Here is a 26003-nt window from a genome sequence, read left to right as displayed (position 1 = left end):
GTGCATCTCACTTGGTCTCAAAGACATTTCTGTGTGGGAAGCTTAGTTTGCTGTATTTGTACGTCTGGGTTCTCTACATTTTTAGGTTTGTTTGGTTCCCAGGAACGTAGCAATTAGTCAAGGCTTATTCTGGATCCCACTTCTGACACCAAATGTTACCGCCTGTGTGAAAGCTCTTTGCTGCTCATTTGATGACCTTTTTTTAGGTCTCTAGCTTGTGGGCTTATTGACTTAGTGACGTATGCTTCATGTACTATACTATAACTCATGTGTTGATGCGCCTAAAGCGTCCAATAAACAAGTTGAACCTGGAAGCTCTCTTGTGGCAATTTCATCATGGTTTCCAATCCCACAGTAGCTAGGGACAAAGACCAGGTGCTACAAGAGCCACTATCAATGGACTCGAGCAGGAACAATGGCTTTCAGGAACACGTGTTCATTTATTATGCATCGTGAATGTATAATTGATAACAATAGGTCTAGTAGGTTGGACACATTATGAATACATGAGTAATTGGTTTGTAAGCCAATGAAAGGAACTACACAAGCTTGACATGTAATAAACTAGATCAGTATTGTATATTGATTATTTTTCGTTTACTGTCATATAAATAGTACACAAAATTATAGTTACACAAATAGAAAACACCCTGGCAGGTTGGTGGATGTTGGTTCGTCCCGACCAGACCCCAACCCGAGCACTCCGTTCTGCCACCTCTGGTCTCTTGGCCCTAAATGACTAAAATATAAGTGTAAATACTGTACATGGCAAAACAGACAGCACATTCAAAAGGCTGTGTTTGATTTGTATAATGTGTCAAACTCGAGGCCTGCAGGCCTAATCTGGAGCCCAATGTGGCCCGTGGGTGGTGTGGGGGAAAAACAAAATTCGGGGTAAAATCAACCTCCGTTGAAATGACTAAAACCAAATTGAAACCGTGTAGAAATGATATTGATCTAGAGTTATACAGTCCCTTCACTCTTTCCAGGTTGCTAAGAATAACCAAAACAAAAGCTGGCTAGTCAGGGAGCATCAAATTCCCCAAAAATACTATTTTTTTGGGGGGGGGGGGGTGGGATTTGACACCCCCAGTGTATTTCAGTCATTTCCACATAAGCCTTCCTGACACTTGGAATGAGTTCAACAGTCCTTATTCAGTAGTCTTGGCTAATTGCTGCTAGAGGTATGTATGGAGATGGCTAATTAGGCTAGGTGGCGTCTAATGGTGCAGAAGGCACGTCTCTGTCCTCTCCCAGGCTCATATGGTGTCACCATTTTAACCACTGACCTCTCAGCTCCTCTCCCTATCACTCTCTGAGTCTTCCACTCCTCCTGGCCCTGCCTCTCTTCCACAGTCTCTCTCATCCTCTCCCGCTCAATCTTCATCTCCCTCTCTCCCTCCATCCTCTCCCTCAGCTCCTGCTCTCTCCGGCTCCACTCTTCCTCCAGCCTGTGATACATGTGAAGGGAGAAGTGCCATCCCCCGTTCTCCTGCAACATGTCCTTCACCCTGCTCACTAATGCTCCCACCTGACCCCTTCCCTCCTTTCCCTCCCACTGTCCCCCCTCCTTGTTATCCAACACATGGCACCTGTACCTGCACTTTTCCATCAGCCACTGCAGTGCCAGGCCCCCAGATTGGATATGCTGCTCCAGGCTTCGCCCCCTCCCCTTTAGTCGGTCGCCGAAAGTGAAGAGCACCATGGTGTGCCTCCACACACTAGAGGTCATGACCTCCATGCGCCTCTCCGCCGCTTGCCTCTCCATCTCGGTGAAGTCCAGTAGGGGAATCACCAGGAGGACAACGTGGGGACCGGGGCCACACAACGACAGGGCTCTTAGCAGCTCTATCTTCTCCTCCCTGGGGACGGAGTCTTCTGAGAAGCCCCAGCCCTGGGCATCAATCACGGTGACGTCACGACCGGCCGCGGTTCCACTGGCCGCAGTGCTAGGCCCGCCCCCTCTGGTGTCGAAGGCTTTACGTCCAAGTATGGTGTTGCCACAGGAGCTCTTGCCTGTGCGTTTAGGTCCTACCAGGAGAAGGCGAACGTCAGAGGTGTCTCTGTCAGCTGGGAGAGAGGAGAGAGGGATGCTGTTAGAAAGGAACGCGTATCTGCTCAGATCTTGGCGCCAGAGTCCGAGAGAGAGGAGTGGGATAGAGAGATGGAGGAGACAGTGAGGAGACGTTAATGAGAAAGCCAGGCTGTCAGACAACTATCCAGTAAAAAAACATCTGCCAATGTTGCTGTGTGTCACTCGTTGAAAGAAGTTGTACTGTTTGTCATAAAAAAAGTTCAATACAGGTGACCTTGCGAGACTCCAAGTTCTGAAAGTTTCCTACATTTTCTACACAATGCACTACACGCATTCGCAATGAAAATGATGTTTAATCTGCCTCCATCTAGCCTCTCCTGACGTAGAACTTGATTGAGTGCATCCACTTGTACTTCGTAAACTCAGCAAAGAAAAGATGTCCTCTGTCAACTGCGTTTATTTTCAGCAAACTTAACATGTGTAATTATTTGTATGAACATAAGTCAACAACTGAGACATAAACTGAACAAGTTCCACAGACATGTGACTAACAGAAATGGAATGTGTCCCTGAACAAAGGGGGGGGGGGGGGTCAAAATCAAAAGTAACAGTCAGTATCTGGTGTGGCCACCAGCTGCATTAAGTACTACAGTGCATCTCCTCATGGACTGCACCAGATTTGCCAGTTCTTGCTGTGAGATGTTACCCCACTCTTCCACCAAGGCACCTGAAAGTTCCTCAACATTTCTGGGGGGAGTGGCCCTAGCCCTCAGCCTCCGAACCAACAGGTCCCAGACGTGCTCAATGGGATTGAGATCCGGGCTCTTTGCTGGCCATGGCAGAACACGGACATTCCTGTCTTGCAGGAAATCACGCACAGATCGAGCAGTATGGCTGGTGGCATTGTCATGCTGGAGGGTCATGTCAGGATGAGCCTGCAGGAAGGAAGGGTACCACATGAGGGAACAGGATGTCTTCCCTGTAACGCACATCGTTGAGATTGCCTGCAATGACAACAAGCTCAATCCGATGATGCTGTGACACACCGCCCCTGACCATGACGGACCCTCCACCTCCAAATCGATCCCACTCCAGAGTACAGGCCTCGGTGTAACGCTCATTCCTTCGACGATAAACGCGAATCCGACCATCACCCCTGGTGAGACAAAACCGCGACTCGTCAGTGACGAGCACTTTTTGCCAGTCCTGTCTGGTCTAGCGACGGTGGGTTTGTGCCCATCTGCGACGTTGTTGCCTATGGGAAACAGTGTTTAAACCCTTTACAATGAGATCTGTGAAGTTAATTTGTAAAAATCCAAATATGTTTGAAAAACAGGGTCCTGAAAAAGGGATGTTTCTTTTTATGAATGAGTTTATGAAAGTAGACCCATTGGTGAAATCTTCTAATCATGAAACGTAACATTGCTAGTCATTCAAACATATTTTAGACTAAATGCTACCGGCACTTTTATCTACTTACAGTTGAAGTCGGGAAGTTTACATACACTTAGGTTGGAGTCATTAAAACTCGTTTTTCAACCACTCCACACATTTCTTGTTAACAAACTATAGTTTTGGCAAGTTGGTTGTTTACAGACAGATTATTTCACTTTATCACATTTCCAGTGGGTCAGAGGTTGACATACACTAAGTTGCCTGTGCCTTGGAAAATTCCAGAAAATGTCATGGCTTTAGAAGCTTCTGATAGGCTAATTGACATAATTTGAGTCAATTGGAGGTGTACCTGTGGATATATTTCAAGGCCTACCTTCAAACTCAGTGCCTCTTTGCTTGACATCATGGGAAAATCAAAAGAAATCAGCCAAGACCTCCACAAGTAGACCTCCACAAGTCTGGTTTATCCTCGGTAGCAATTTCCAAACACCTGAAGGTACCATGTCCATCTGTACAAATAATCGTACGCAAGTACATACACCATGGGACCACGCAGCCGTCATACCGCTCAGGAAGGAGACGTTCTGTCTCCTAGAGATGAACGTACTTTGGTGCGAGAAGTGCAAATCAATCCCAGAACAACACCTTGTGAAGATGCTGGAGGAAACGGGTACAACATTATCTATATCCACAGTAAAACAAGTCCAATATCGACATAACCTGAAAGGCCGCTCAGCAATGAAGAAGCCACTGCTCCAAAATCGTCATTAAAAAAGCCAGACTATGGTTTGCAACTGCACATGGGGACAAAGATCGTACTTTTTGGAGAAATGTCCTCTGGTCTGATGAAACTAAAATAGAAGTGATTGGCTATAATTACGATCGTTTGAAGACAAAAGGGAGAGGCTTGCAAGCCGAAGAACACCATCCCAACCGTGAAGCACAGGGGTGGCGGCATCATGTTGTGGGAGTGCTTTGCTGCAGGAGGGACTGGTGCACTTCACAAAATAGATGGCATCATGAGGCAGGAAAATTGTGGATATATTGAAGCAACATCTCAAGACATCAGTCAGGAAGTTAAACCTTGGTCGCAAATGGGTCTTCCAAATGGACAATGACCCCAAGCATACTTCCAAAGTTGTGGCAAAATGGCTTAAGGACAACAAAGTCAAGGTATTGGAGTGGCCATCACAAAGCCCTGACCTCAATCCCATGTAAAATGTGTGGTCAGAACTGAAAAGGCGTGTGTGAGCAAGGAGACCTACAAACCTAACTCAGTTACACCAGCTCTGTCAGGAGGAATGGGACAAAATTCACCCAACTTATTGTGAGAAGTTTGTGGGGAGCTACCTGAAACGTTTGACCCAAGTTAAGCAATTTAAAGGAAATGCTACCAAATACTTATTGAGTATATGTAAACTTCTGACCCACTGGGAATGTGATGAAAGAAATAAAAGCTGAAATAAATCATTCTCTCTATTATGCTGACATTTTCACTTTCTTAAAATAAAGTGATGATCCTAACTGACATAAAACAGGGAATATTTACTCAGATTAAATGTCAGGATTTGTGAAAAACTGAGTTTGAATGTATTTGGCTAAGGTGTATGTAAACTTCCGACTTCAACTGTATATCTACCCTGTAAAGTGCACTTACCACCATTTTCAGGCGAACTCCAGCTCCCCATTAAGGCGGCACAGCAGGCTGCAGGTCACAGTGGCAAATGTAGTAGTCCGTTTCACAGCGAATCCTCTGCTCCATAAAATTGTTAATTAGCATTAGTTAGCAAATAAGCTTCTGCTAATTCACTTCCCGAGCCTATGTGGTCAGGTATTTCTTCACGAAACAAGTGCAAGTTAGTTGGAGGGTTTGTCTCAAGTGTAGAATGTATAATGACTTGTTCAGAGATCGGCTCCTTGTTGATATAAAGGACCTTTGCAAGCCCCTCCCCTTTGTATTGCAATAATAGTTTCTTGCTGACTTGACAGCCTTGAGTAGTAATATGTTGCTATTATTAAACTCTTGTTTCTATGGTTACTGTCAGGCAATACCTTTCTAGTTATGTAACACACTGTAAAGGATTGTTTATTTTAAGACTTCTTGGATTATGTTCCAAATTATTTTTGTCATTTTACGAGGCAACTCTTTCACTGTGGTTAATGTTGAATCAAGTTTTAGTGTAGGGCCAGCGTTTTATTGAGGATCTCTTTGCTATGATAAAATACCTGGGAATCAAGAAAATGATTGACCAAGTGGGATTTGGCAATAATTTGCATGGACTGTGCGCACCCATTTTCTTGTTGGTAAAAATAGGTTTCATGTGAAAACTCTTATCTTAAAACACCCTGTTGCTGCCTTCCTCTCCCATGTCATCCTCTTCTCATTCCTCCTCTTCCCATCCCTTCCTCCTCTCTATTATCCTCCTCAGTCATTTATCTGCAGTGCCAGTAACACAAGCATGTGCTCACTCTCTCTTTTAGCCTTTGGGGCACTGGGGACAGATTTCTTTATGCAACCTCTCATTGAATTCACTCTGTGTGTGTGTGTGTGTGGCAGGTGATATGAATCTCATTGCCACCAGTGTGATAGTAACTCTAGCTATAGTAATATAAGCATTTTCTATAGGTCTGTTATACTGTAGCTGAAAGGAAATAGAAGAGATGGCAAACACACACGTACTATTTAGTGAGAGGTTGTATTGTTTTACTGCTGTGAACCTGACATCCACCTGACAGGTAGTTGATTTCCTTGTTGTGACCATAGCTTATACTGCTCCTTGTCCTCATGCAGGTGGCCTGGCTCTACATTCCAGCCTCGTATTCCACTCTGTTTACACTCCACACACACATACCCTTGCACCTTTTACAACCCCCAAACCTGCAGAAGTGTATGTGTGTACTACCCCCCCTCTGAGTTTAGACTATACACAATATGTCTTCCAGCACATTTTACAGCTGACATTACTGGAAGAAGGTGGGCGTGTACCAACCCCCCCCCCTTGTCTGTGTTTAGACTACAGGCTTTCACACTCGGCATGTTTTAAACAAGTCATTACTGTTTGAGTGTTCACACCTCTATTTTTCCTGTCGTATCCTTCTGCCTCTCTCGTTTCAAAACTATCTCCTAGATCCAACTGTACTTCTTTGTGACGCTATCTCTCTCTCTCACACACACACTCACACAGAGACATCTTTCCCAGTTCACTCAGCTATAGCGTCAGCGAGGCATTGATTCAGCTTTTCTGTGTGAATCACTGGAGAGCGGCACACATGAAGGAAGTGTGTGTGTGTTCAGTCTCGTCGCCTGTGGGATATCTCAATCACATCGACTCGTATTCCTCTTGTTAGGTTTCTAACTGTGGTTTACATATGTGTGTAAAGAGTGGCGAGCTGGAAGGATGAAACGGGGTAAGGTGGACGGAGCGCTGTAGGTTTGAGAGTAGGGATGGAGGGATGTAGAGCTAGAGAAAAGGATCGATGGAAAGAGAGCTGTAGCGCTAAAGGGATGAGCGGAGTGAACAAAGGGGACAGAGGGATGGAGGATGTTCCCTAGGCTCTGGAGCTCAGTATTGTGTGTGTGTGTGATTCCTGAAATGTGTTCTCCAGTGTTTGAGGCCTGCTCATGTCTGACATCTCAATCCCCAAGCATGTATGTGCCTCTGCCTCACCTGTAATATCTCACAGAACCCTGGGGATGTGCTGTGGTGCTATGACGGACTCGATTGCATCTTTGTCCACACTTTGGACGAAAGTATGTGTGTATGTTTAGTAGCTGTGTGTGTATGATAAGTGTCAGTGTGTGTGTGTGTGTGTGTGTGCTTTCATGTCCTCTCTCTGGGTTCTTTCATATCTGTGAGATGATGACTTTGTCTACTGCTTGGAACTATATACATTATGTGGACACCGGCTCGTCGAACATCTCGATCCAAAGTCATGGCCATTAGTATGGAGTTGGTCAGCAGTAGGATTGTCCAGGTCTGACGTCAAGGATTCTGACCTTGGCAGGTGAATAGGTTTCCTACCCAGGCAGAATAGAAGTAGGAGGGAAAACTGAATTGTACCCTCGTGTAAAATTACCTCTCCGTCTCTCTAGCTGAATCTCTTGTTTTTTTTCTTCTTTCTTTCCCTCTTTCTTTTTCCTCTCTCACACTCATGCTTGCTCAGACACTACACACATACACACACACTACCCCTGAGCAAAGCTTGAAGATGCTCAGACTGTATTTTCCTCTCTCAGACCTGAGTCCCTTGCGTTCATCGGCTCAATAATGAGACGCCACCTGAAGTGTGTGTGTTTGTCTTACCCTCAACTTTACCTCTACCCATGGGTGGCCCTCTTATCTAAATGAGGAACTGTGCACTGTCCTCCACTCCTCTCTCTGTTCGGCCAGAAACAGCGCTGTCAGTGTGTTCTCTGGTAATGAGGACTTAAGGTGGTAGGGGGTGGATAGGTCGCTCGCTCGCTCTCTCTCACACACACACAACATGCTGCCTATGCTTGCAGTGCTGGGAATTTGAGCACCCATACAGTTCACCATCAAAACTGACTCCTGCATACAAGTTTACGTCACACGTTTTATTCATGAGTGAGAGAGTGCATATCAGGGAGACCATGAGAGAGTAAGACGGAGACAATGAGAGGAGGAGGAGGAAGGAGAGAGGGAGAGAGCTGTCGTAATCTCCTGAACATAGTGACCCAGACTCTGATCCTGTTCGTTTTCACATCTGGTGCCCCCATTCTCCCCTCCATCTTTCCCCTCGTCAATTTTTCCTCGCTCTGTCCCTCTCTCCCTTACTCACTCTCTCTTTCATCGACAGTCAGTCGGTTTCTTTTGTGTCCACAAGGTTTGATTTCACTCTATATTTTTTTTTAAGTGCTTTAATTCTCTATCAAACCACTGCAATAAGCCCCTCGCCCCTTCAAGCCTGCCTAATGATGATGACAATACTTCACAGTGCCTGTCAGACATCGTTAGCATTCTAAATCATTCAATCTAGAATAAATAACTAGAATAAATAAAATCCTGAAAACAATAATAAAAATGGTTCAATAGTCAAATGGAATAAGATATATGCCCACTTCAGCCCTAGCCCGGTCTCAGACCTGCATGGGCGGTCTTCCCAACTCCTATGGTCAGTGTAACACCAATGGCAAGATACTACCACAAACTGATCTTGGACCAGGCTACTTCAGCTTTGCTTGGTGAAAGGCATCTCAGGGACAGGCTGCCTTTAGAGAACCAACGACCTGATTTCTCTCACAGGACACTGTAACTGTTAAGAGATTTACTGTAATGTATAAAAAGCTGCGGCCAGTGAGGGTTTGTTTATATTACCCCTCACCAGCCCTGCCCTGTTCTGTCCCTGACTGGTGCTGGACACCGCTGGCAGGAGAGTAAAATATCAAAGCGCAGGAAGTTGGTGTTGTGGACAACATTTGGGTCCCCGGTCTCGTGGTGTTGGCATAGGAGGAACTAATGTGTTCTGAGATGTCGTTGGCCGTTATTACACTATTTATTTCACCGCCTGTCTATTTGTTTTATTGAGGACAATTATGGGTGTGTAGTGTGGGTGGAGGGGAGGTTAGTGTGTGTGTGTTGTGTGAGCTTGTTTGTTTACGACTGTTCTCTCATTTGTTATTGTTATTTTCGGGCAAACTAGGTGTTTTCTATTGATATTGGCATAAACCAAAATGGATTCCAAATTCCATCGCTAGTGCTTTATGGAATCTTGGAGTAGCTTGAATACACAGCCCTCTGCCTTTTTATGCCTATGAGTGTACAAAACATTAAGAACACCTTCCTAATATTGAGTTGCACCCCCACCCACCCTTTGCCCTCAGAACAGCCTCAATTTGTCAGGGCATGGACTCTACAAGGTGTCAAGCGTTCCATAGGGATGCTGGCCCATGTTGACTCCAATGCTTCTCACAGTTGTGCCAAGTTGGCTGGATGTCCTTTGGGTGGTGGACCATTTTTGATACCCACAGGAAACTGTTGCGTGTGAAAAACCCAGCGCCGTTACAGCTCTTGAGACAAACCCGTGGGTCTGGCACCTACTACCATACTTTGTTCAAAAGCACTTAAATATTTTGTCTTGCCCATTCACCCTCTGAATGGCACACACACACAATCCATGTCTCAATTGTCTCAAGGCTTAAAAATCCTTTAACCTGTCTCCCCCTTCATCTACACTGATTTTGAAGTGGCTTTAACAAGTGACCTCAATAAGGGATCATAGCTTTCAGTTGGTCAGTCTGTCATAGAAAGAGCAGGGGTTTCTAATATGTTCACCGATATATTGTGCATCCATATCGGAATTAGCCGATATTAGCTAAAAATGCCAACATCTGCAAAACCGATGTCAAAACTGAAGTGCATACCTTTTTATTTTTATTTCACCTTTATTTGACCAGGTAGGCCAGTTGAGAACAAGTTCTCATTTACAACTGCACCCGGCCAAGATAAAGCAAAGCAGTGTGACACAGAGTTGCACATGGAATAAACAAACGTACAGTCAATAACACAATAGAAAAAGTCTATATACAGTGTTTACAAATGGCGTGAGGTGGTAAAGCAATAAATAGGCCATAGTAGCGAAGTAATTACAATTTAGCAAATTAACACGAGTGATAGATGTGCAGATGATGATGTGCATGTAGAGATACTGGGGTGAAAAAGGTAAATTAAAAACAATATGGGGATGAGGTAGGTAGATTGGATGGACGATTTACAGCTGCTCAGATGTGTACAGCTGCAGCGATCGGTTAGCTGCTCAGATAGCTGATGTTTAAAGTTAGTGAGGGAGATTAGTCTCAAATTTCAGTGATTTTTTTTGGCAATTTGTTCCAGTCATTGGCAGCAGAGAACTGGAAGGAAAGGCGGCCAAAGGTGTTGGCTTTGGGATGACCAGGGAGATATACCTGCTGGAGCGCATGCTACGGGTGGGTGTTATCGTGACCAATGAGCTGAGATAAGGCGGAGCTTTAGCTAGCAAAGACTTATAATTACCTATATAACGTAGGTACGTGACGTAATGACGCCATGTAAAATTTTACTCTATACATGCAACACAGCATTCCTAAACTAGCCCACAATGTCTGCTGTATGGCTTGAGCAGTCAACAAGTCAAGCAGTCATTTGAAAGAGTAAAAACATTTCAGCGAGACAACTTAAATGCGAAATCCATTAAAGCCAAGATAATGGCGTTCATTGCCCTTGACAATCAACTGTTCTCTGTCGTGGGTGATGTTGGCTTTCGCTGACTGGTCGAGCACCGGTACACACTACCAAGAGCGCTATTTTTCAGATGTTGCCCTACCGGAGTTACACAGTAATAGCGTCACTGCTATTAGCTTCACGACATGCATACTATAGAACGCCATTTGGATCTTTGCGTGTCAAAAAAATACAGTAGCACTGTCAAAGCTGTACCAAAAAAGTCCGCAAACAAGCAAACACCGGCCACGAACGATGTGTTTACAATACCGCGTTGGTAATGAGGCATCATTTGGTCAACCTCAACTTTTGGGGTAGCTAGCTTTAGCTTGGTACCTAGCTAGCACCAATACAACCAGCCTGAAAACAATGACCAGTAGAAACTGCAGTAATTTATTCTTAGCAATGATTTCAGAATCTGAGTAAGTATTGGCTAGGTTGCCACTTGTTGTTCGCCTATTAAAATTGAACTTCAGTTTGTGAAAATAAATAGCTAGCCAGCTACTTAACCCTGTTGCCCAAAGCTAGTGTTATAAGTAGCCAGCTAGCTTAATCTGGCTACTGAGGCTTGACCGGGTTATGAGTTGTGAAGCTAGCCACAATAAGGATTAGCCACAGGCACAATAGTGGAATTTGCGGTTGGCCATCAAAATACCAGTATGTAATTGACAGTGATGCAATGAATACAAATAGTAGAATTATGCCAATTTGATTTTGACGGCTAACCGCAAAGTCCACTATTGTGGCTAATCCTTATTGTGGCTAGGTTCACATAGATGGGTGCGACCACCATTAATCAAATAGTAATCATAAATTAGGGTTATTTTAGATGATGACACCTAGCTATAGCTACTGAAACAGATGTTGTTTTGCTATGTTTTTGGGGAAGAACATTGTTTGCATCCATGAGCTATCTATTTATTCATAGCATACGTATCAATGAATCGTTGACATGTGACATACGAGTGATAGTGTAATAACTACATAATCATTTAACACGTTCATAATTTTTTTTATGTGACGTGCCGTCATATTCAGGTCCTGATTGGTCAACAAGCTTATTTGACGTGTTAAATAGTATATTTTTTGACACACAAAGACCCAAACTGCGTTCCATAGAAATCCTGGTTGAGAATGAAACGACTGAACAACGAAACAGCACAGCAAGTAAGTGAAAGAAATAGGTTTTGATTATGTTTTACTGGTAATGAGGACATACGTTAATGCCAACAAAATAACTTTTGGGTCAGTGGTGTTTGTTTGTAACCTTTATTTAACTAGGCAAGTCGGTTAAGAACAAATTCTTATTTACAATGACAGCCAAACCAGGACGATGCTGGGCCAACTGTGCGCCGCCCTATGCGACTCCCAATCACGGTCGGATGTGATACAGCCTGGATTCGAACCAGGGACTGTAGTGGCACTGAGATGCAGTGCCTTGGACCGTGTTTGTGTGTTAAGCATTCTAGTACAGTTAAATTGTTAAGGGCAGCTAAAATTTTAAATATCAGTTATCGGTATCGTTTTTATTGGCAAGGAAAATAGCGGATATCGGTATCGGCCCAAAATGTCATATCTGCGCATCACTAGTTCCTAATGTTTTGTACACTCAGTGTATATAACAAAGTCAAGTGAGCAGCTTGCTAACATAACCTCGTCCCAGGGTTACATGTACAGTTAGCGTGGCTGCTACAATCCGATAACCTTTGTTGTCATCCTTATTGGATGTCTAAATATTTATTGGATGTGTCTGTTTTGTATGACTCCCGTTGGAGAGAGACCTTCATTGGCAGCTTTTGCTTGTGAGAGCTCATTAGCTCTGGCTGCTGTATCGTACTGTACCGAGGAAAGAGGATTATCTGTCTCGACAAACACCCACACGTGTTGACACTGTACTGCATTTACTCAAGTTTCCCCAGAAACATAGATGTTTGAATAGTTAGTTAGCATAATGCTAAAGCTACAATATGGGGATTTCCCTCTGGATCTGCAGGAAACGTTAGCCATTGAATGAGCATGTGAAAGCTGTCGCTGGTCCTGTACTCTACTATCAAACTGCAGTAGACTGCTTCTGTATTCCTGGCCAATGGCAAGTGCCTTGGTCCTGTTAAACTACATGAGTCCTGATAAACCTATAATCAGCCCCAGCCGTTCCCCTCTCACATACTGTAGCAAGCACTGATGTACTGGGATTAGAGGAGAGCCTTTCTATCCACAGTGGGGATCAGTCTCATTTGTCCTTGAGCGCCTCAAAGCCTTAGCTTGCCTCTGTAAATATGCCAGTGGCAGAACTGGGAAGCTGGTCAAATATTAATTCTGCAAGTCATTTGCTCCTGTGGTAATGGGTGTGGGTAGCAGTGCGTGCGTATGTAGAGTTTATTTGTGTGTATTCGCAATTGTCTATGTCCGTTTCCAAATCTGTGTTTCCATATCTGTCTACACGTCTGTGTTTCCATATCTGTCTGTGTTTCCATATCTGTCTGTGTTTCCATATCTGTCTGTGTTTCCATATCTGTCTGTGTTTCCATATCTGTCTGTGTTTCCATATCTGTCTACACGTCTATGTTTCCATATCTGTGTTTCCATATCTGTGTTTCCACGTCTGTGTTTCCATATCTGTGTTTACACGTCTGTGTTTCCATATCTGTGTTTACACGTCTGTGTTTACACGTCTGTGTTTCCATATCTGTGTTTACACGTCTGTGTTTCCATATCTGTGTTTACACGTCTGTGTTTCCATATCTGTGTCTACACGTCTGTGTTTCCATATCTGTCTGTGTTTCCATATCTGTCTGTGTTTCCATATCTGTCTACACGTCTATGTTTCCATATCTGTGTTTACACGTCTATGTTTCCATATCTGTGTTTACACGTCTGTGTTTCCATATCTGTGTTTACACGTCTGTGTTTCCATATCTGTGTTTACACGTCTGTGTTTCCATATCTGTGTTTACACGTCTGTGTTTCCATATCTGTGTTTACACGTCTGTGTTTCCATATCTGTGTTTACACGTCTGTGTTTCCATATCTGTGTTTACACGTCTGTGTTTCCATATCTGTGTTTACACGTCTGTGTTTCCATATCTGTGTTTACACGTCTGTGTTTCCATATCTGTGTTTACACGTCTGTGTTTCCATATCTGTGTTTACACGTCTGTGTTTCCATATCTGTCTGTGTTTCCATATCTGTGTTTACACGTCTGTGTCTCCTCCTCAGTGTCAAATCTTGTGTTCCTAGCTCCAACAGTGCAGTAATGTCTAACAATTCACAAAAGAATGGAATTAAGAAATATATCAATATTAGGATGAGCAATTTCGGCGTGGCATTGACTAAAATACAGTCGAATACAATACAGTATGTATATTTGAGATGAATAAACTTTATTATTGAAGTGGCCAGTGATTCCATGTCTATGTACACTGCTCAAAAAAATAAAGGGAACACTTAAACAACACAATGTAACTCCAAGTCAATCACACTTCTGTGAAATCAAACTGTCCACTTAGGAAGCAACACTGATTGACAATAAATTTCACATGCTGTTGTGCAAATGGAATAGACAAAAGGTGGAAATTATAGGCAATTAACAAGACACCCCCAAAAAAGGAGTGATTCTGAAGGTGGTGACCACAGACCACTTCTCAGTTCCTATGCTTCCTGGCTGATGTTTTGGTCACTTTTGAATGCTGGCGGTGCTTTCACTCTAGTGGTAGCATGAGACGGAGTCTACAACCCACACAAGTGGCTCAGGTAGTGCAGTTCATCCAGGATGGCACATCAATGCGAGCTGTGGCAAAAAGGTTTGCTGTGTCTGTCAGCGTAGTGTCCAGAGCATGGAGGCGCTACCAGGAGACAGGCCAGTACATCAGGAGACGTGGAGGAGGCCGTAGGAGGGCAACAACCCAGCAGCAGGACCGCTACCTCCGCCTTTGTGCAAGGAGGTGCACTGCCAGCGCCCTGCAAAATGACCTCCAGCAGGCCACAAATGTGCATGTGTCTGCTCAAACGGTCAGAAACAGACTCCATGAGGGTGGTATGAGGGCCCAACGTCCACAGGTGGGGGTTGTGCTTACAGCCCAACACCGTGCAGGACGTTTGGCATTTGCCAGAGAACACCAAGATTGGCAAATTCGCCACTGGCGCCCTGTGCTCTTCACAGATGAAAGCAGGTTCACACTGAGCACATGAGCACATGTGACAGACGTGACAGAGTCTGGAGACGCCGTGGAGAACGTTCTGCTGCCTGCAACATCCTCCAGCATGACCGGTTTGGCGATGGGTCAGTCATGGTGTGGGGTGGCATTTCTTTGTGGGGCCGCACAGCCCTCCATGTGCTCGCCAGAGGTAACCTGACTGCCATTAGGTACCGAGATGAGATCCTCAGGCCCCTTGTGAGACCATATGCTGACACATGCACATTTGTGGCCTGCTGGAGGTCATTTTGCAGGGCGCTGGCAGTGCACCTCCTTGCACAAAGGCGGAGGTAGCGGTCCTGCTGCTGGGTTGTTGCCCTCCTACGGCCTCCTCCACGTCTCCTGATGTACTGGCCTGTCTCCTGGTAGCGCCTCCATGCTCTGGACACTACGCTGACAGACACAGCAAACCTTTTTGCCACAGCTCGCATTGATGTGCCATCCTGGATGAACTGCACTACCTGAGCCACTTGTGTGGGTTGTAGACTCCGTCTCATGCTACCACTAGAGTGAAAGCACCGCCAGCATTCAAAAGTGACCAAAACATCAGCCAGGAAGCATAGGAACTGAGAAGTGGTCTGTGGTCACCACCTGCAGAATCACTCCTTTTTTGGGGGTGTCTTGTTAATTGCCTATAATTTCCACCTTTTGTCTATTCCATTTGCACAACAGCATGTGAAATTTATTGTCAATCAGTGTTGCTTCCTAAGTGGACAGTTTGATTTCACAGAAGTGTGATTGACTTGGAGTTACATTGTGTTGTTTAAGTGTTCCCTTTATTTTTTTGAGCAGTGTATATAGTGCAGCAGCCTCTAAGGTGCAGAGTTGAGTATCCGTGTTTATATACAGTACCAGTCAAAAGTTTGGACACACCTACTCAAACCCTGGAGTTTCTTTATGTGTACTATTTTCTACGTTGTAGAATAATAGTGAATACATCAAAATTATGAAATAACACATGTGGAATCATGTAGTAACCAAAAAGTGTTAAACAAATCAAAATATATTTGAGATTCTTCAAAGTAGCCACACTTTGCTTTGACAGCTTTGCACACTCTTGGCATTCTCTCAACCAGCTTCATGAGGAATGCTTTTCCAACAGTTTTGGAAAAATGTAGAAAATACCCTTTAATGAGTAGGAGTGTCCAAACTTGACTGGTACTGTGTGTGTCTACATGTCTGTTTGTGTTTACATATCAGTGTCTACATCAGTTTGTGTTTTCATCAATCTTTCCCATTTGTTCACGTTCCCAGGCAGCTTGAGAGACAGTGGAAGTCAAGGAGACATTCAATCCATAACAAACTTCTTCCAAGGTGGTGACCCAGCTGAATTCGACCCAGAGAAGGTTGATCAACACCACTAATTGCAATGTAAAAAAGCAATCATTGAACAATTCCGATGCGTCCAATTGTTATCATCATCCTGTAGCTGCAGTGTGTATGGATGTCCCTTGAATGCAAATGGCATGGAATTTAATGAAAGGCATACAATTGGATGCATTGAATTGGACTCTGTTGGAGGCTTTGGAAATCATATGACGCATGGGTTCTTTTCCACGTTAATCGCTAATTGTAGCCTCGGGGGAGAACGTGTGTGCCTCTTCACAGTACTGTAATGTGTATGACTCGTAGGAAAGCCACCATGACTGGTACGGGTGCACTATTAGCAGATCAAACACTGGCGATTCTATTCCCTTGGAAAAGAAGTGAAGAAGGGCGGAGGAGAGAAGGATTGGGTTTCATACTGCGTGGTATCTTCTGGTATCTTTCTGTCTTTATGCCATATTGTTCAATGCAAATACACGCGATCTGCACACTTATCACAGTGGAAAACCTCCTGTGTATGGGTCTCTCCCTTCCTACCAGTCTATCTCCCTCTCTTTATCCCACCTGCAAACAGTGTTTTCGTATTTGTAATTTATCTTTTATATCGATCAAGTGTCCATCTAGCTTTTCCCCTGCACGTTGTCTCTCTCTCTCTCTCTCTCAAATCTTCCCCTCTCTCAAATCTTCTTTTTAAATCAATCATATTAGAGCAGGGTTTCACAGTGGATTTATTGTCAGTCCCTTCAAAGGCAGCCGGGCCAAAGACTGCTGATGCAGCATCCTGTAATACAGCGTTTCCCAACTCCAGTCCTTGATTACCCCCAACAGCACACATTTTTGTTGTAGAACCTCATTCAACTCCTCCGGGACCACAATGAAAATGTGTGCTGTTGGGGGTACTCGAGGACCGGAGTTGGGGAACACTGTATTACAGGATTCTGCGAAAGCACTTTACACCGGCTGCCTTTTGAAGGGACTGACAGTAAATCCGCTGTGAACTACTGTCTATTCGCATGTCACTAAGGAGTGTCATGTCAAGCGCTCCATCAGATGTGGCTCCCCTCCCACTACAGTAGACTTGGCCTGGCCTGATAAACGAGTTAGCTGCATAACCTGACTCGCCTCATTAGCTTATCAGCTAGCATTAATAGATGCTGCTGCCGTTATGTTCAAATAATGGCTTTGTGAGTCACCACTAAGGGTATCTTGGGTACTTATGTACTGTAATTGTGGTGGTAATTGATGCCATCATCATCATACCGGACCAAATTAATAGTTAATGACAAGTGATGTGTAATGAGTGGATATTTTCTTGTCATTTGTCATCCGTGAAACCAAGTGACAATATTTGATGTGTAAAATAGCTGTGTGTTTTCATGCGTCTTATGACGAAGGGTTGGCAAATCTGTAGTTAATTGCTACAACATACTGCAACGTGCAGCTTTATAAACTGTTTTATCTAATGGTGTTTTTTTTTTTTTGCTGTGAATCCCCTAGCAGTGGTACAGTATTCCCACTTCCCACCACTTAATATGTCCTGAGCTGTCTGGTGTCTTGCTTCGTGATAAACTCTCTGACCCATCCTTTCCTTGATCAAAGACTACTAGCTGCACTAATCACTCAGGACTGGATCACTTCGATTACATTCCCAGTGGGATCCACTGAGGCATGACATCTTGTGAGGGCTTGTATAACTTACTGGTCCCCTTTCTTTGAAGTTAAGTCATCAGCAGACAAGCGTAGGGAGTTCGAAGACTTTGAATGATCAGAGCAGAACGTCCTAGTTTAGAACATCTGCCTTTAAAAAAAAAAAAAACTGGAACCTTCTATCGGGCTGTTTAGGGGGAACCTGGCTGTCATCATTCCCTCAGAGCTGTTCGAGAACCATCCAGTGCTCCCCAAAGAGAGATGGGTGACTCAGTTCTACTGGTGACTCTCCGTATTCGCTAAGCTCCTGAGACCGGCGCTGCTGCAGAAAAGTCCCCACACTACTGAGCACTAAAGAGCTTTTGAGCGTGCTCAAATTAATTGGATTCGCTACAAAACGTGCCCCCTTTTTTGATATGTTCACTCCCTCAGCTTGTCAACCGGGCTCCAGAAATTGCTTGAGCAATAATCATAACGACGAACCAGAAAAACCCTATCCTTCGCCTCCCCCAAGTAGTTATTTTTTTCTCTGCAGAAGAACAAATTATCATTTCCCCCCAGCTAATGGGCAGTGGATGTCATAAATGAAGACGAAGCATGCTGCGACTTATCAAACGCAGGAATGTGCTCATCCCTCAAACAGATGGAGTGGTGTCTACAGGTCTGCACTCTCTCTGAACTGTCTGCCAGCAGTATTTGGGAGTTTGGCAGACTTTACTTCATAGGGTTATATAGCCTCAATACCTGGCTGAAGACTCTTTATTTAACAATGCTTTGTTGTTGACTGTAGAACAGTGACGCATGGCTCCGGATGGTCCTCGAAGGCCGACGTGTCTTCTGGTTTTCAACCTTTTCCTTTTTTACCTGATCGATAAGTCTGTAGACTCTGTAGCCAGTCAATAACCTTAATTGATCATTTAAGTTCCAGGGAGAAATGAAAACCAGCAGGACTGTGGCCCTCATAGACTAGAATTGTGCTCTGCTGCCTTAGCGAGACGGGGGGGGGGGGGCACTTCACTTTCGATAACGCCAGGGCTTAAACCATACAGCGAGCACTATGTACAGTATGTGATAACCATACGTTGGTATATTGTACGCCTGAAAGACCAGGACACATCTTGGGATATATAGATCCTGATGTACAAAGCATTTTCACTGGTCCATTTTCAGAAGGATACACAGCATGACCAATAAGGGGGGAAAGGCAAATTAAGGTCACCGAGAACGACACAGATCCTAAAACAAAAATAGAAATTCAATGTTTGGCCGCCTTGTTTTTTTTGGCAAGTGTAAAGGCGTAGTCTTCCCCGCACTGTGGCGCAGTGCGTCTGAAATGCTTTTAGGATTTGGCAGAGGGAAGAGAAGACGCTGTCTGTGTGTCCTTAGTGCCAGCATGACAGAGTAGCCTCCATTGGCTAGTCAGGGGGTCTTGACAAATGGAAGGTGTACTGTACAACTGGAAGACGGATGGCACTCTGCAAGGTTACGCTGAGGACAGTATCGAGCAGCTTTGTTCCAACCTGCCACTAAAACACCAGATTTTGCCAACCGCTTAATAATCAAGACCTTGTTTTGCTGAATCTGGAGTGGTTTAGTGCTGCGCTTGAGCAAAAGCCTGCTCACACAGTCTTTTCATCGGCAGTGTTTTTGACTGCTGATATACTGTTTAGACTTGGACAGGTTTTAGAAAGTGCCTCGTGTTCCTTGGGAAATGCTTTCTATTAGCGTCAAGTGTTTCTGTGTCTTTTTTTTTCTCGTAGCTAGCGCACCGTGAACATTACTACGCGCGTTTTGTGCTTGCAGGTGCACGTTCAGCTTGCCGCACCCACTTTTATTGTCAAGACACGTGCACGCGCACTCTCCCATTTACCTGGGGGCAACGGCAAAGCCAGCTTAGCATCCGTTTGGTTTATTCTGTTGTCTAAATTTAGCCAAGATAACGAGGGCCTTGTTATTTTATATGCTTTGAGATTCTAACGAGGGCCTTGTTATTTTATAGGCTTTGAGATTCTAACGAGCTTCTGGTTAAGTCCAGCATTAACCTGACAGAGCTGGTTCTCATGCTCACACTCCCGGCGGGCGGTGTGTGTGTGTGTGTGCCACCTTGTATAACCTAGTGCTTTACTCACCCATTGTAATTCATAGAGTGTTTCCTCTATTTACTAGAATAACAGTGTTTGTTGAACCCAGTTAGTCTCCCCCTCCTGTAATGGTATGCATTTGCTTACTGTTATTTGATAAGTGCCCCACTCCTAATAGCCATGCAATAGAGAGCGCTGTGCAGTGGTTGTGATTCTTTCTCAACACCTGCATATTGTTACAGGAACACAGTATGGTAAGAAGTGTGCCTGAACGTATTGTGTAATTTGTATGTGACGCGTCTCTGTCTAATGAGAAGTGTGTGGGAGTGTGTATTGATGAATTACCGTGTATCGATAACTTTGAGCACGTGGGTGTGTGTATCATCTGAGATGGACAGGTCTCTAACGCGTGGGGTTAACCTTGAGCTCAGCGGTGCTGGTAGGAGAACAGGTGGGAGGTTGGTGATGAGTGTTTTCCTACAGAATGACAGCAGGGTGAGACGCTGGCTGTGTCGACGTGTCCGCCTCCTCCGATGACGCCGTAACTCTCCCAGGTCTGTTAGAAACGGGTATGTCAATGTTGTAACTGCCATTTCCCTTCATTTGAGTCACTTCAACAAACTCTGAGGCAAGACCCCGTTTTGGTTGTTCGTTTCAAAGCTCTTTCTCCATTTTTTTCAGCTTATGGATGAGACATGGATTAGCAATTATGGGTATTGATCTGAATTGTGCTCACTGTTTCACTATTTTATTTCAGTGGCCAACGTTTCAGTTTCTGGTTTCTTTGTCAAAGCTGTACTGTAGCACGACTGGTGTTGCGTCCCTCAGGCAACAGCGCGTGGTATGTCACCTTACACACACTCTCCTCTCTCCCTCTCTCCATCTGGATGAGTGGTACCAGAGAGCGGTGAAGCGAGAGCCCGATCTCTTTCCAAAATCTGTCCACATTAAGTAGTTCTTTTATTATTAAGCCGGGGAGGAGTTTTTGTATTGGGGCCAGTGAGAGTGTCGATTTTAGTCAAGATAACCATTAATTGTTATTTTAATACGTGAGGCTAATTTGATCTAATAGAAGTTGCGTAATTCTTAGGTTGTTACGAGGGCACTGATAAGTGTGATGCACGTGACATCCCGGCAAATTTGATAAACGCTTCATATCGGAGTTGTCTCTGTTGAAGTTCGAGACGGTCTATGTACAGGTCAGCAGATCTGACTGTCCGTTCAATACAGGCGGTTCATGTCAACACCTCTCATTGAATATTCAAAGAGATGTATCCACCAATCCGCTCTGTGGACAACAATTCCCATTGTTAAGGCAGACATCCGCATCTAGTCATATATCCATATCTCCGGTGGTGTCCATCTCTGCTTCCCGCCATCTTCTATCCCTGGGCCAACCTCCACTGGCACTGATGGCAAGGGTCACAGAGGTCATTGGCAGGGACATGCCCCTCACCCCTCCCAGCCATCCGCACAACCGTATGATGTAATTAAGCCAATCAAAGGTTTTGAATGTTTGGGCCAATCGGAGAGCGGTATGAGCTCACGGCAAGGGTGAAATAGAACATGTAATTTCCTTTAATTAGATAAGGTTGCTGTCCCAAAACTCAACAATGCACAACGAAAGTAGTGTTGCCGTTGCCAACCCTTCCAGTTCAGCCTAGAGTCCCCAAGGAATACAACTCGAGTATGAGCAGTAAAGCTATTACAGGATATTTTAATGAATGACCGACTGAAGGAAAAAGGAAACCGCACACTGCGCTTGATAGTATCACCGATATTTAATAAGCTTACTAATCGGCCTCACGGCCTTCGTCAGAGCTTTTGTGATTTAAAAAAAAATTTGCACCCTTATGTAGACCTGGCCCCACCCACATCTGTTCTACACATCGAAGGGGGTTGGAGGCAAAGGAAAAACAAATAAATGCTACCAAATATAACAATATGCATTTCATAAATATTACAAAAGTGTATAAATAAGGCGTATTGAACACTCATTGAGGTATCTGTAAAACCTCAATGAGGACATAGCAAGTTTTCATTAGTCATTGGGTACATGACCTACTGAAAGGAATACATGGAATGTAATCAATCTCCCCGATTTTTGATTTGAGTCAAAGTTGGCAGCCCTACATGAAAGTGTCTCATAATTCACTAGCAACAATACCTTTCATCAAAACCTGCAGGAGACGAGTCAAACAGAACCATGAAAATGAACACTGTCCCTTTTTAGATTGAAATTTATAATTAGTTTATCCAAAGGTGGCTCCACATCACTAATAAAATGTCAACAAATATGTGTTTGCATGATGGAATAGCAGCTACCAGTCCTTGTCTCCTCTTCTTCACCCAATCAGTATGATAACACCCATTCTTTTCACATACTAATAGTCCAGAGGGAAAGGAGGCTAGTAAAGAAACCTCAAGGGTATTGGGATGCAGCCCAAGATTTTTAATATAATGATAGTCAAGAGTGACTGGACACACCAGTAAAGAAAGACTTGAATCGTATTGGGATGCCGCCCAAGTTCTAAGGTTGTAGGAGCAACGCCTTTGTACTGTAGATGTATGGGTCATGGCTTAGGGTCTTTATGGGGAAACTGGTCTAGGCAGATGGGAGGCAATAATGTCATTCTAGCAACCGGGCTGTGGGTGTAATTTATAAGTCCTTGTGAAAGGGAGCAGGCACTAAAGGTGATCGACGGGAGCGTCAGCAGGAAAGTGGTAGGGAGAGGAGGTGAATTACATCATTGCTTGTGTGCTTCTCTTTTTATGCATAGTTAAACACCTACAGTACGCAGATACATACATACACATGCACGCATACACTGAACTGATACCGTCTATCGACGGATCTGTAGGCAATTGGCGTAGCGACTTCATGAACATCCTGTTGTCGTCCGACATCAAACTCGTCATTTATGAAAAAGTATAAAGCACCATAGGACAGCCTCCGCATAACATCAGCAGCCCGTTGCTCCAAATAGCATACATTCTCTATTTTAACACCAAGAAACCCATCCGTTTTTAAAACGGAATTCAGTAACTGTCAATCTAGCAAGCCATGCAACTGAAAGTCATTTTCTAAACAATGTCTTGGTTCGTTGCTTGCTAACTATAGCTGACAACCTTTTAACTTTTTATGCATTATTACAGGAAAATAAACCGACATAATCATTATTTACAAGGTAATGGCGAGCTTACAGAAAATATCTTCATGCCACAGTGTGATGAAATAAAAGTAGTTCATTCTAATTTTAGAACTCCTACATCTTGTCACAGGAGGATTTGGTCTGGTTGCTGTGGCAGTCCGGTAACCACGACAACAGACGTTGCTACAGTCGCAGAGACTTGAACTGTTTTCATGTCTGTGCTCAAAAGGAAACTGGCAGTTTACACTACTCTACAGACATTCCAACGGAATATAAATTAAATGTTTTGTCCAGCGACACTTGTCACTTATCTACAGACATGTCATACTGTCAGATATCCTGCTTGTCACGAACAGTAAAAAGTGAATTTTGTATTTTGCCGACTTTTTTTCCTTGTAAAAACCACTAACTAACCTTTCCCCTTCTCTTCCTGGTTACAGCGGAGCCCCTCCCCCTGATGGACCTGTGTCGTCGGGCCGCCCGGGTAGCGTTGGGCCGAGAGCGCCTCCAGGAGATCGAGTCCCTGCCCTTACCCCAGTCTCTCAAGAATTACCTGCAGTACCAATGACCAAACTACGCTCCACCAACTGGGACCACCCGGACGGAAACCATGGCGAACTAAGTGTGATGGAAGATAGACAGAATGTCAGGGGGGGTCGAATGAACAACGGTGGATGCCGGAAGCAGAATGTTTACATTGTGGGATAATTAAGCTCTGCGATGAATAGATAGACACTTGTGTTCAGGTTTTTGACCCAGAGGATGATTGATACTTTTGTTCGGGTATTTGACACGTTTGGACTTTTACAGTTAGTGATGGCTGTAGCTCTCTTCCAATGAAGCCCCTATTTCATGGACGGTATGGTCCACGGTCACTTTGAAGTATGGGTGTTAGGAGACTACTGCCATCTGCTGGTTTGAGTGAGAACGGCGCCTAGAAAGCACACACTAAATACCCCGGGAGGCCTTTGAAATCATATCACTGCTACTGGATACTCTATAGTCAGTCTCCTACAATGTCCTGACCAGTCGGCAGGCAGACACAGGACTTTTCTACAGGGCTCAGATGTGTTTCGGTCCATTTCCAGTTCAATCTGGCCTGGAGCCCACTGTAGCTCTCTGGTAACATACAATATCTGCCCCGTTGTCTTAAAGGACCCATTAAAGGACTATGCCAGTTCTGGATTTACTAGATTTACACATCTAGTTTTTCTGGATCTATGTCAAGTAATGCAAGGGGGAAAAATGCAGCCAATTTGGGAGTGGGTGTGGATGACCACACACCATAGCAGTCATCTTTTTTTCTCTAGAAGGCTTGAGTCACTTTTATTTCTGAGTTTGTGCCCAATATTTTATTCTTAGTGTGGATTATGATTCTGACGACGATGATAACGTTACGATGTTTATTTATCATGAGGTAGTTTCTTTTTTAAATTGATCATGATGGTTACGTTCAGGTAAATATACTACACCGATATGGGAGATGATGATCAGCGCTGTCACCCTAAGGCTTTTTAAACCGGATGCTGCTTTAATTATTAGTATTATCATTATTATTATTAAACGATCATTGATGGTTTTAATCTATATCTGCCTGCTTGGATGGGAGACCAGGGCCATTCGGGGGCATACACAGTGGAATGTATGGGCAGATCTGAAATGTGAATAAAAGCCAAGTGAATGAAAAAAACATTTGTTTTCTTGGATGGTAATTTCCTCCGTATCAAGGTTGGGCTGCCAGCTGTGTGTGTGTGTGTGTGTGTGTTTCTTTCTTTTTGGATAAAAGCCAAGGAAGGCAGATTTTGTTTTTTACGTGTTTTTCTCCCTCTTTGTTTATACCGTCAGTCACGCTCAGGGGAAACCAGGGCATCCTCAAATCCAGCTGGGACAGTTTGTGTAACCTCGTCATCCCTGGACCGCATCTGACATAACTCCCTACCCCCTCTCTGTATCTCTACCTAACTCTCTCGTTCTCTACCTACCCCTGTTTCCATTTACCTACTCTAGATCTCACTCCATCTCTACCTACCTCTCGTTCCATCTCTACCCTACTTCTCTCTAGCTACCTCCCACTCCATATTTCTCAGCCTCAAATCTCTATGTTGTAGACTTAGTAAATGGAGCCTTTAGCTAGAAACTGAGTTTTCCCACTAGAGACTATTTAAACATGCTGGGGTCATTTCCTATGAGCCCTAAAAATTATTAGAGATATTAAGTGGATGATCAGTGCTGAATTCAAGTGGACACGTCCTTAGAACATCTTAAATTAGGCCTGAAGAGGGTTTACCTTCTTGGGAATGGGGTGGCAGGTAGCCTAGTGGTTAGAGCGTTGGACTAGTAACCGAAAGGTTGCAAGATCGAATCCCCGAGCTGAAAAGGTAAAAATCTCTCGTTCTGTGCCTGAACAAGGCAATTATCCCAATGTTCCTAGGCCATCATTGAACATAATTTGTTCTTAACTGACTTGCCTAGTTAAACACAGGTGTAAAACAAAAAAAGGCCAGCAATTTGGCTTTCTCCTCGTTTCCAAACCACTCCGCTAAGCTCAACCATTGAATCTCAAAGCAAGCTGTTTTAATTTGAACAAAAGTGCATTTTTGCGGTAAAGCTGGGCGATATGGACGAAAATCCATATTGAGATAAATTGACTGAATTAGTACTATACTGTACAACAATGTGAACCAGTTTTATTTTTATTACCCTATGAACAACTAGTAATAGTTTGAATGTTGTAGCTGTCAATGGTCTCATTAACAATCATCCATATTAACAAGTAATCACTTTCCCTTTATCGTTCTAGTGTACAACCAGCTATTGATACACGGACTTGTGCGTTAGTGAAAACAATGGATCTTCAAAGGGTATGCTAAGTGCATGTCCCAAATGTGGCACTCGGGATAGTGGAGCAGGCATCTGCCAGCACGGTGCTTTCAACTCTGCTGAACAATGTGACTCT

At 44.1% G+C, this 26003-nt stretch overlaps 1 protein-coding gene across 2 annotated transcripts in view; it reads left to right on the top strand.

The window, feature by feature from the left end:
- The window catches only part of LOC129814297 (SPRY domain-containing SOCS box protein 4-like), an 89345-nt gene extending 64614 nt beyond the window's left edge, over nucleotides 1–24731 (top strand). For both annotated transcript variants that reach the window (XM_055867332.1, XM_055867334.1), the window contains one exon: nucleotides 23488–24731. In XM_055867332.1, coding sequence (XP_055723307.1) covers nucleotides 23488–23615 — 128 coding nt within the window. In that variant the 3' untranslated portion in view covers nucleotides 23616–24731. The remainder of the gene's footprint in view (nucleotides 1–23487) is intronic.
- The last annotated feature ends 1272 nt before the right edge of the window (nucleotides 24732–26003 follow it).

This window comes from Salvelinus fontinalis, chromosome 17 (assembly GCF_029448725.1).
Source record: "Salvelinus fontinalis isolate EN_2023a chromosome 17, ASM2944872v1, whole genome shotgun sequence".
Lineage (NCBI taxonomy): Eukaryota > Metazoa > Chordata > Actinopteri > Salmoniformes > Salmonidae > Salvelinus > Salvelinus fontinalis.
This window is presented reverse-complemented; position numbering and strand designations above follow the sequence as displayed.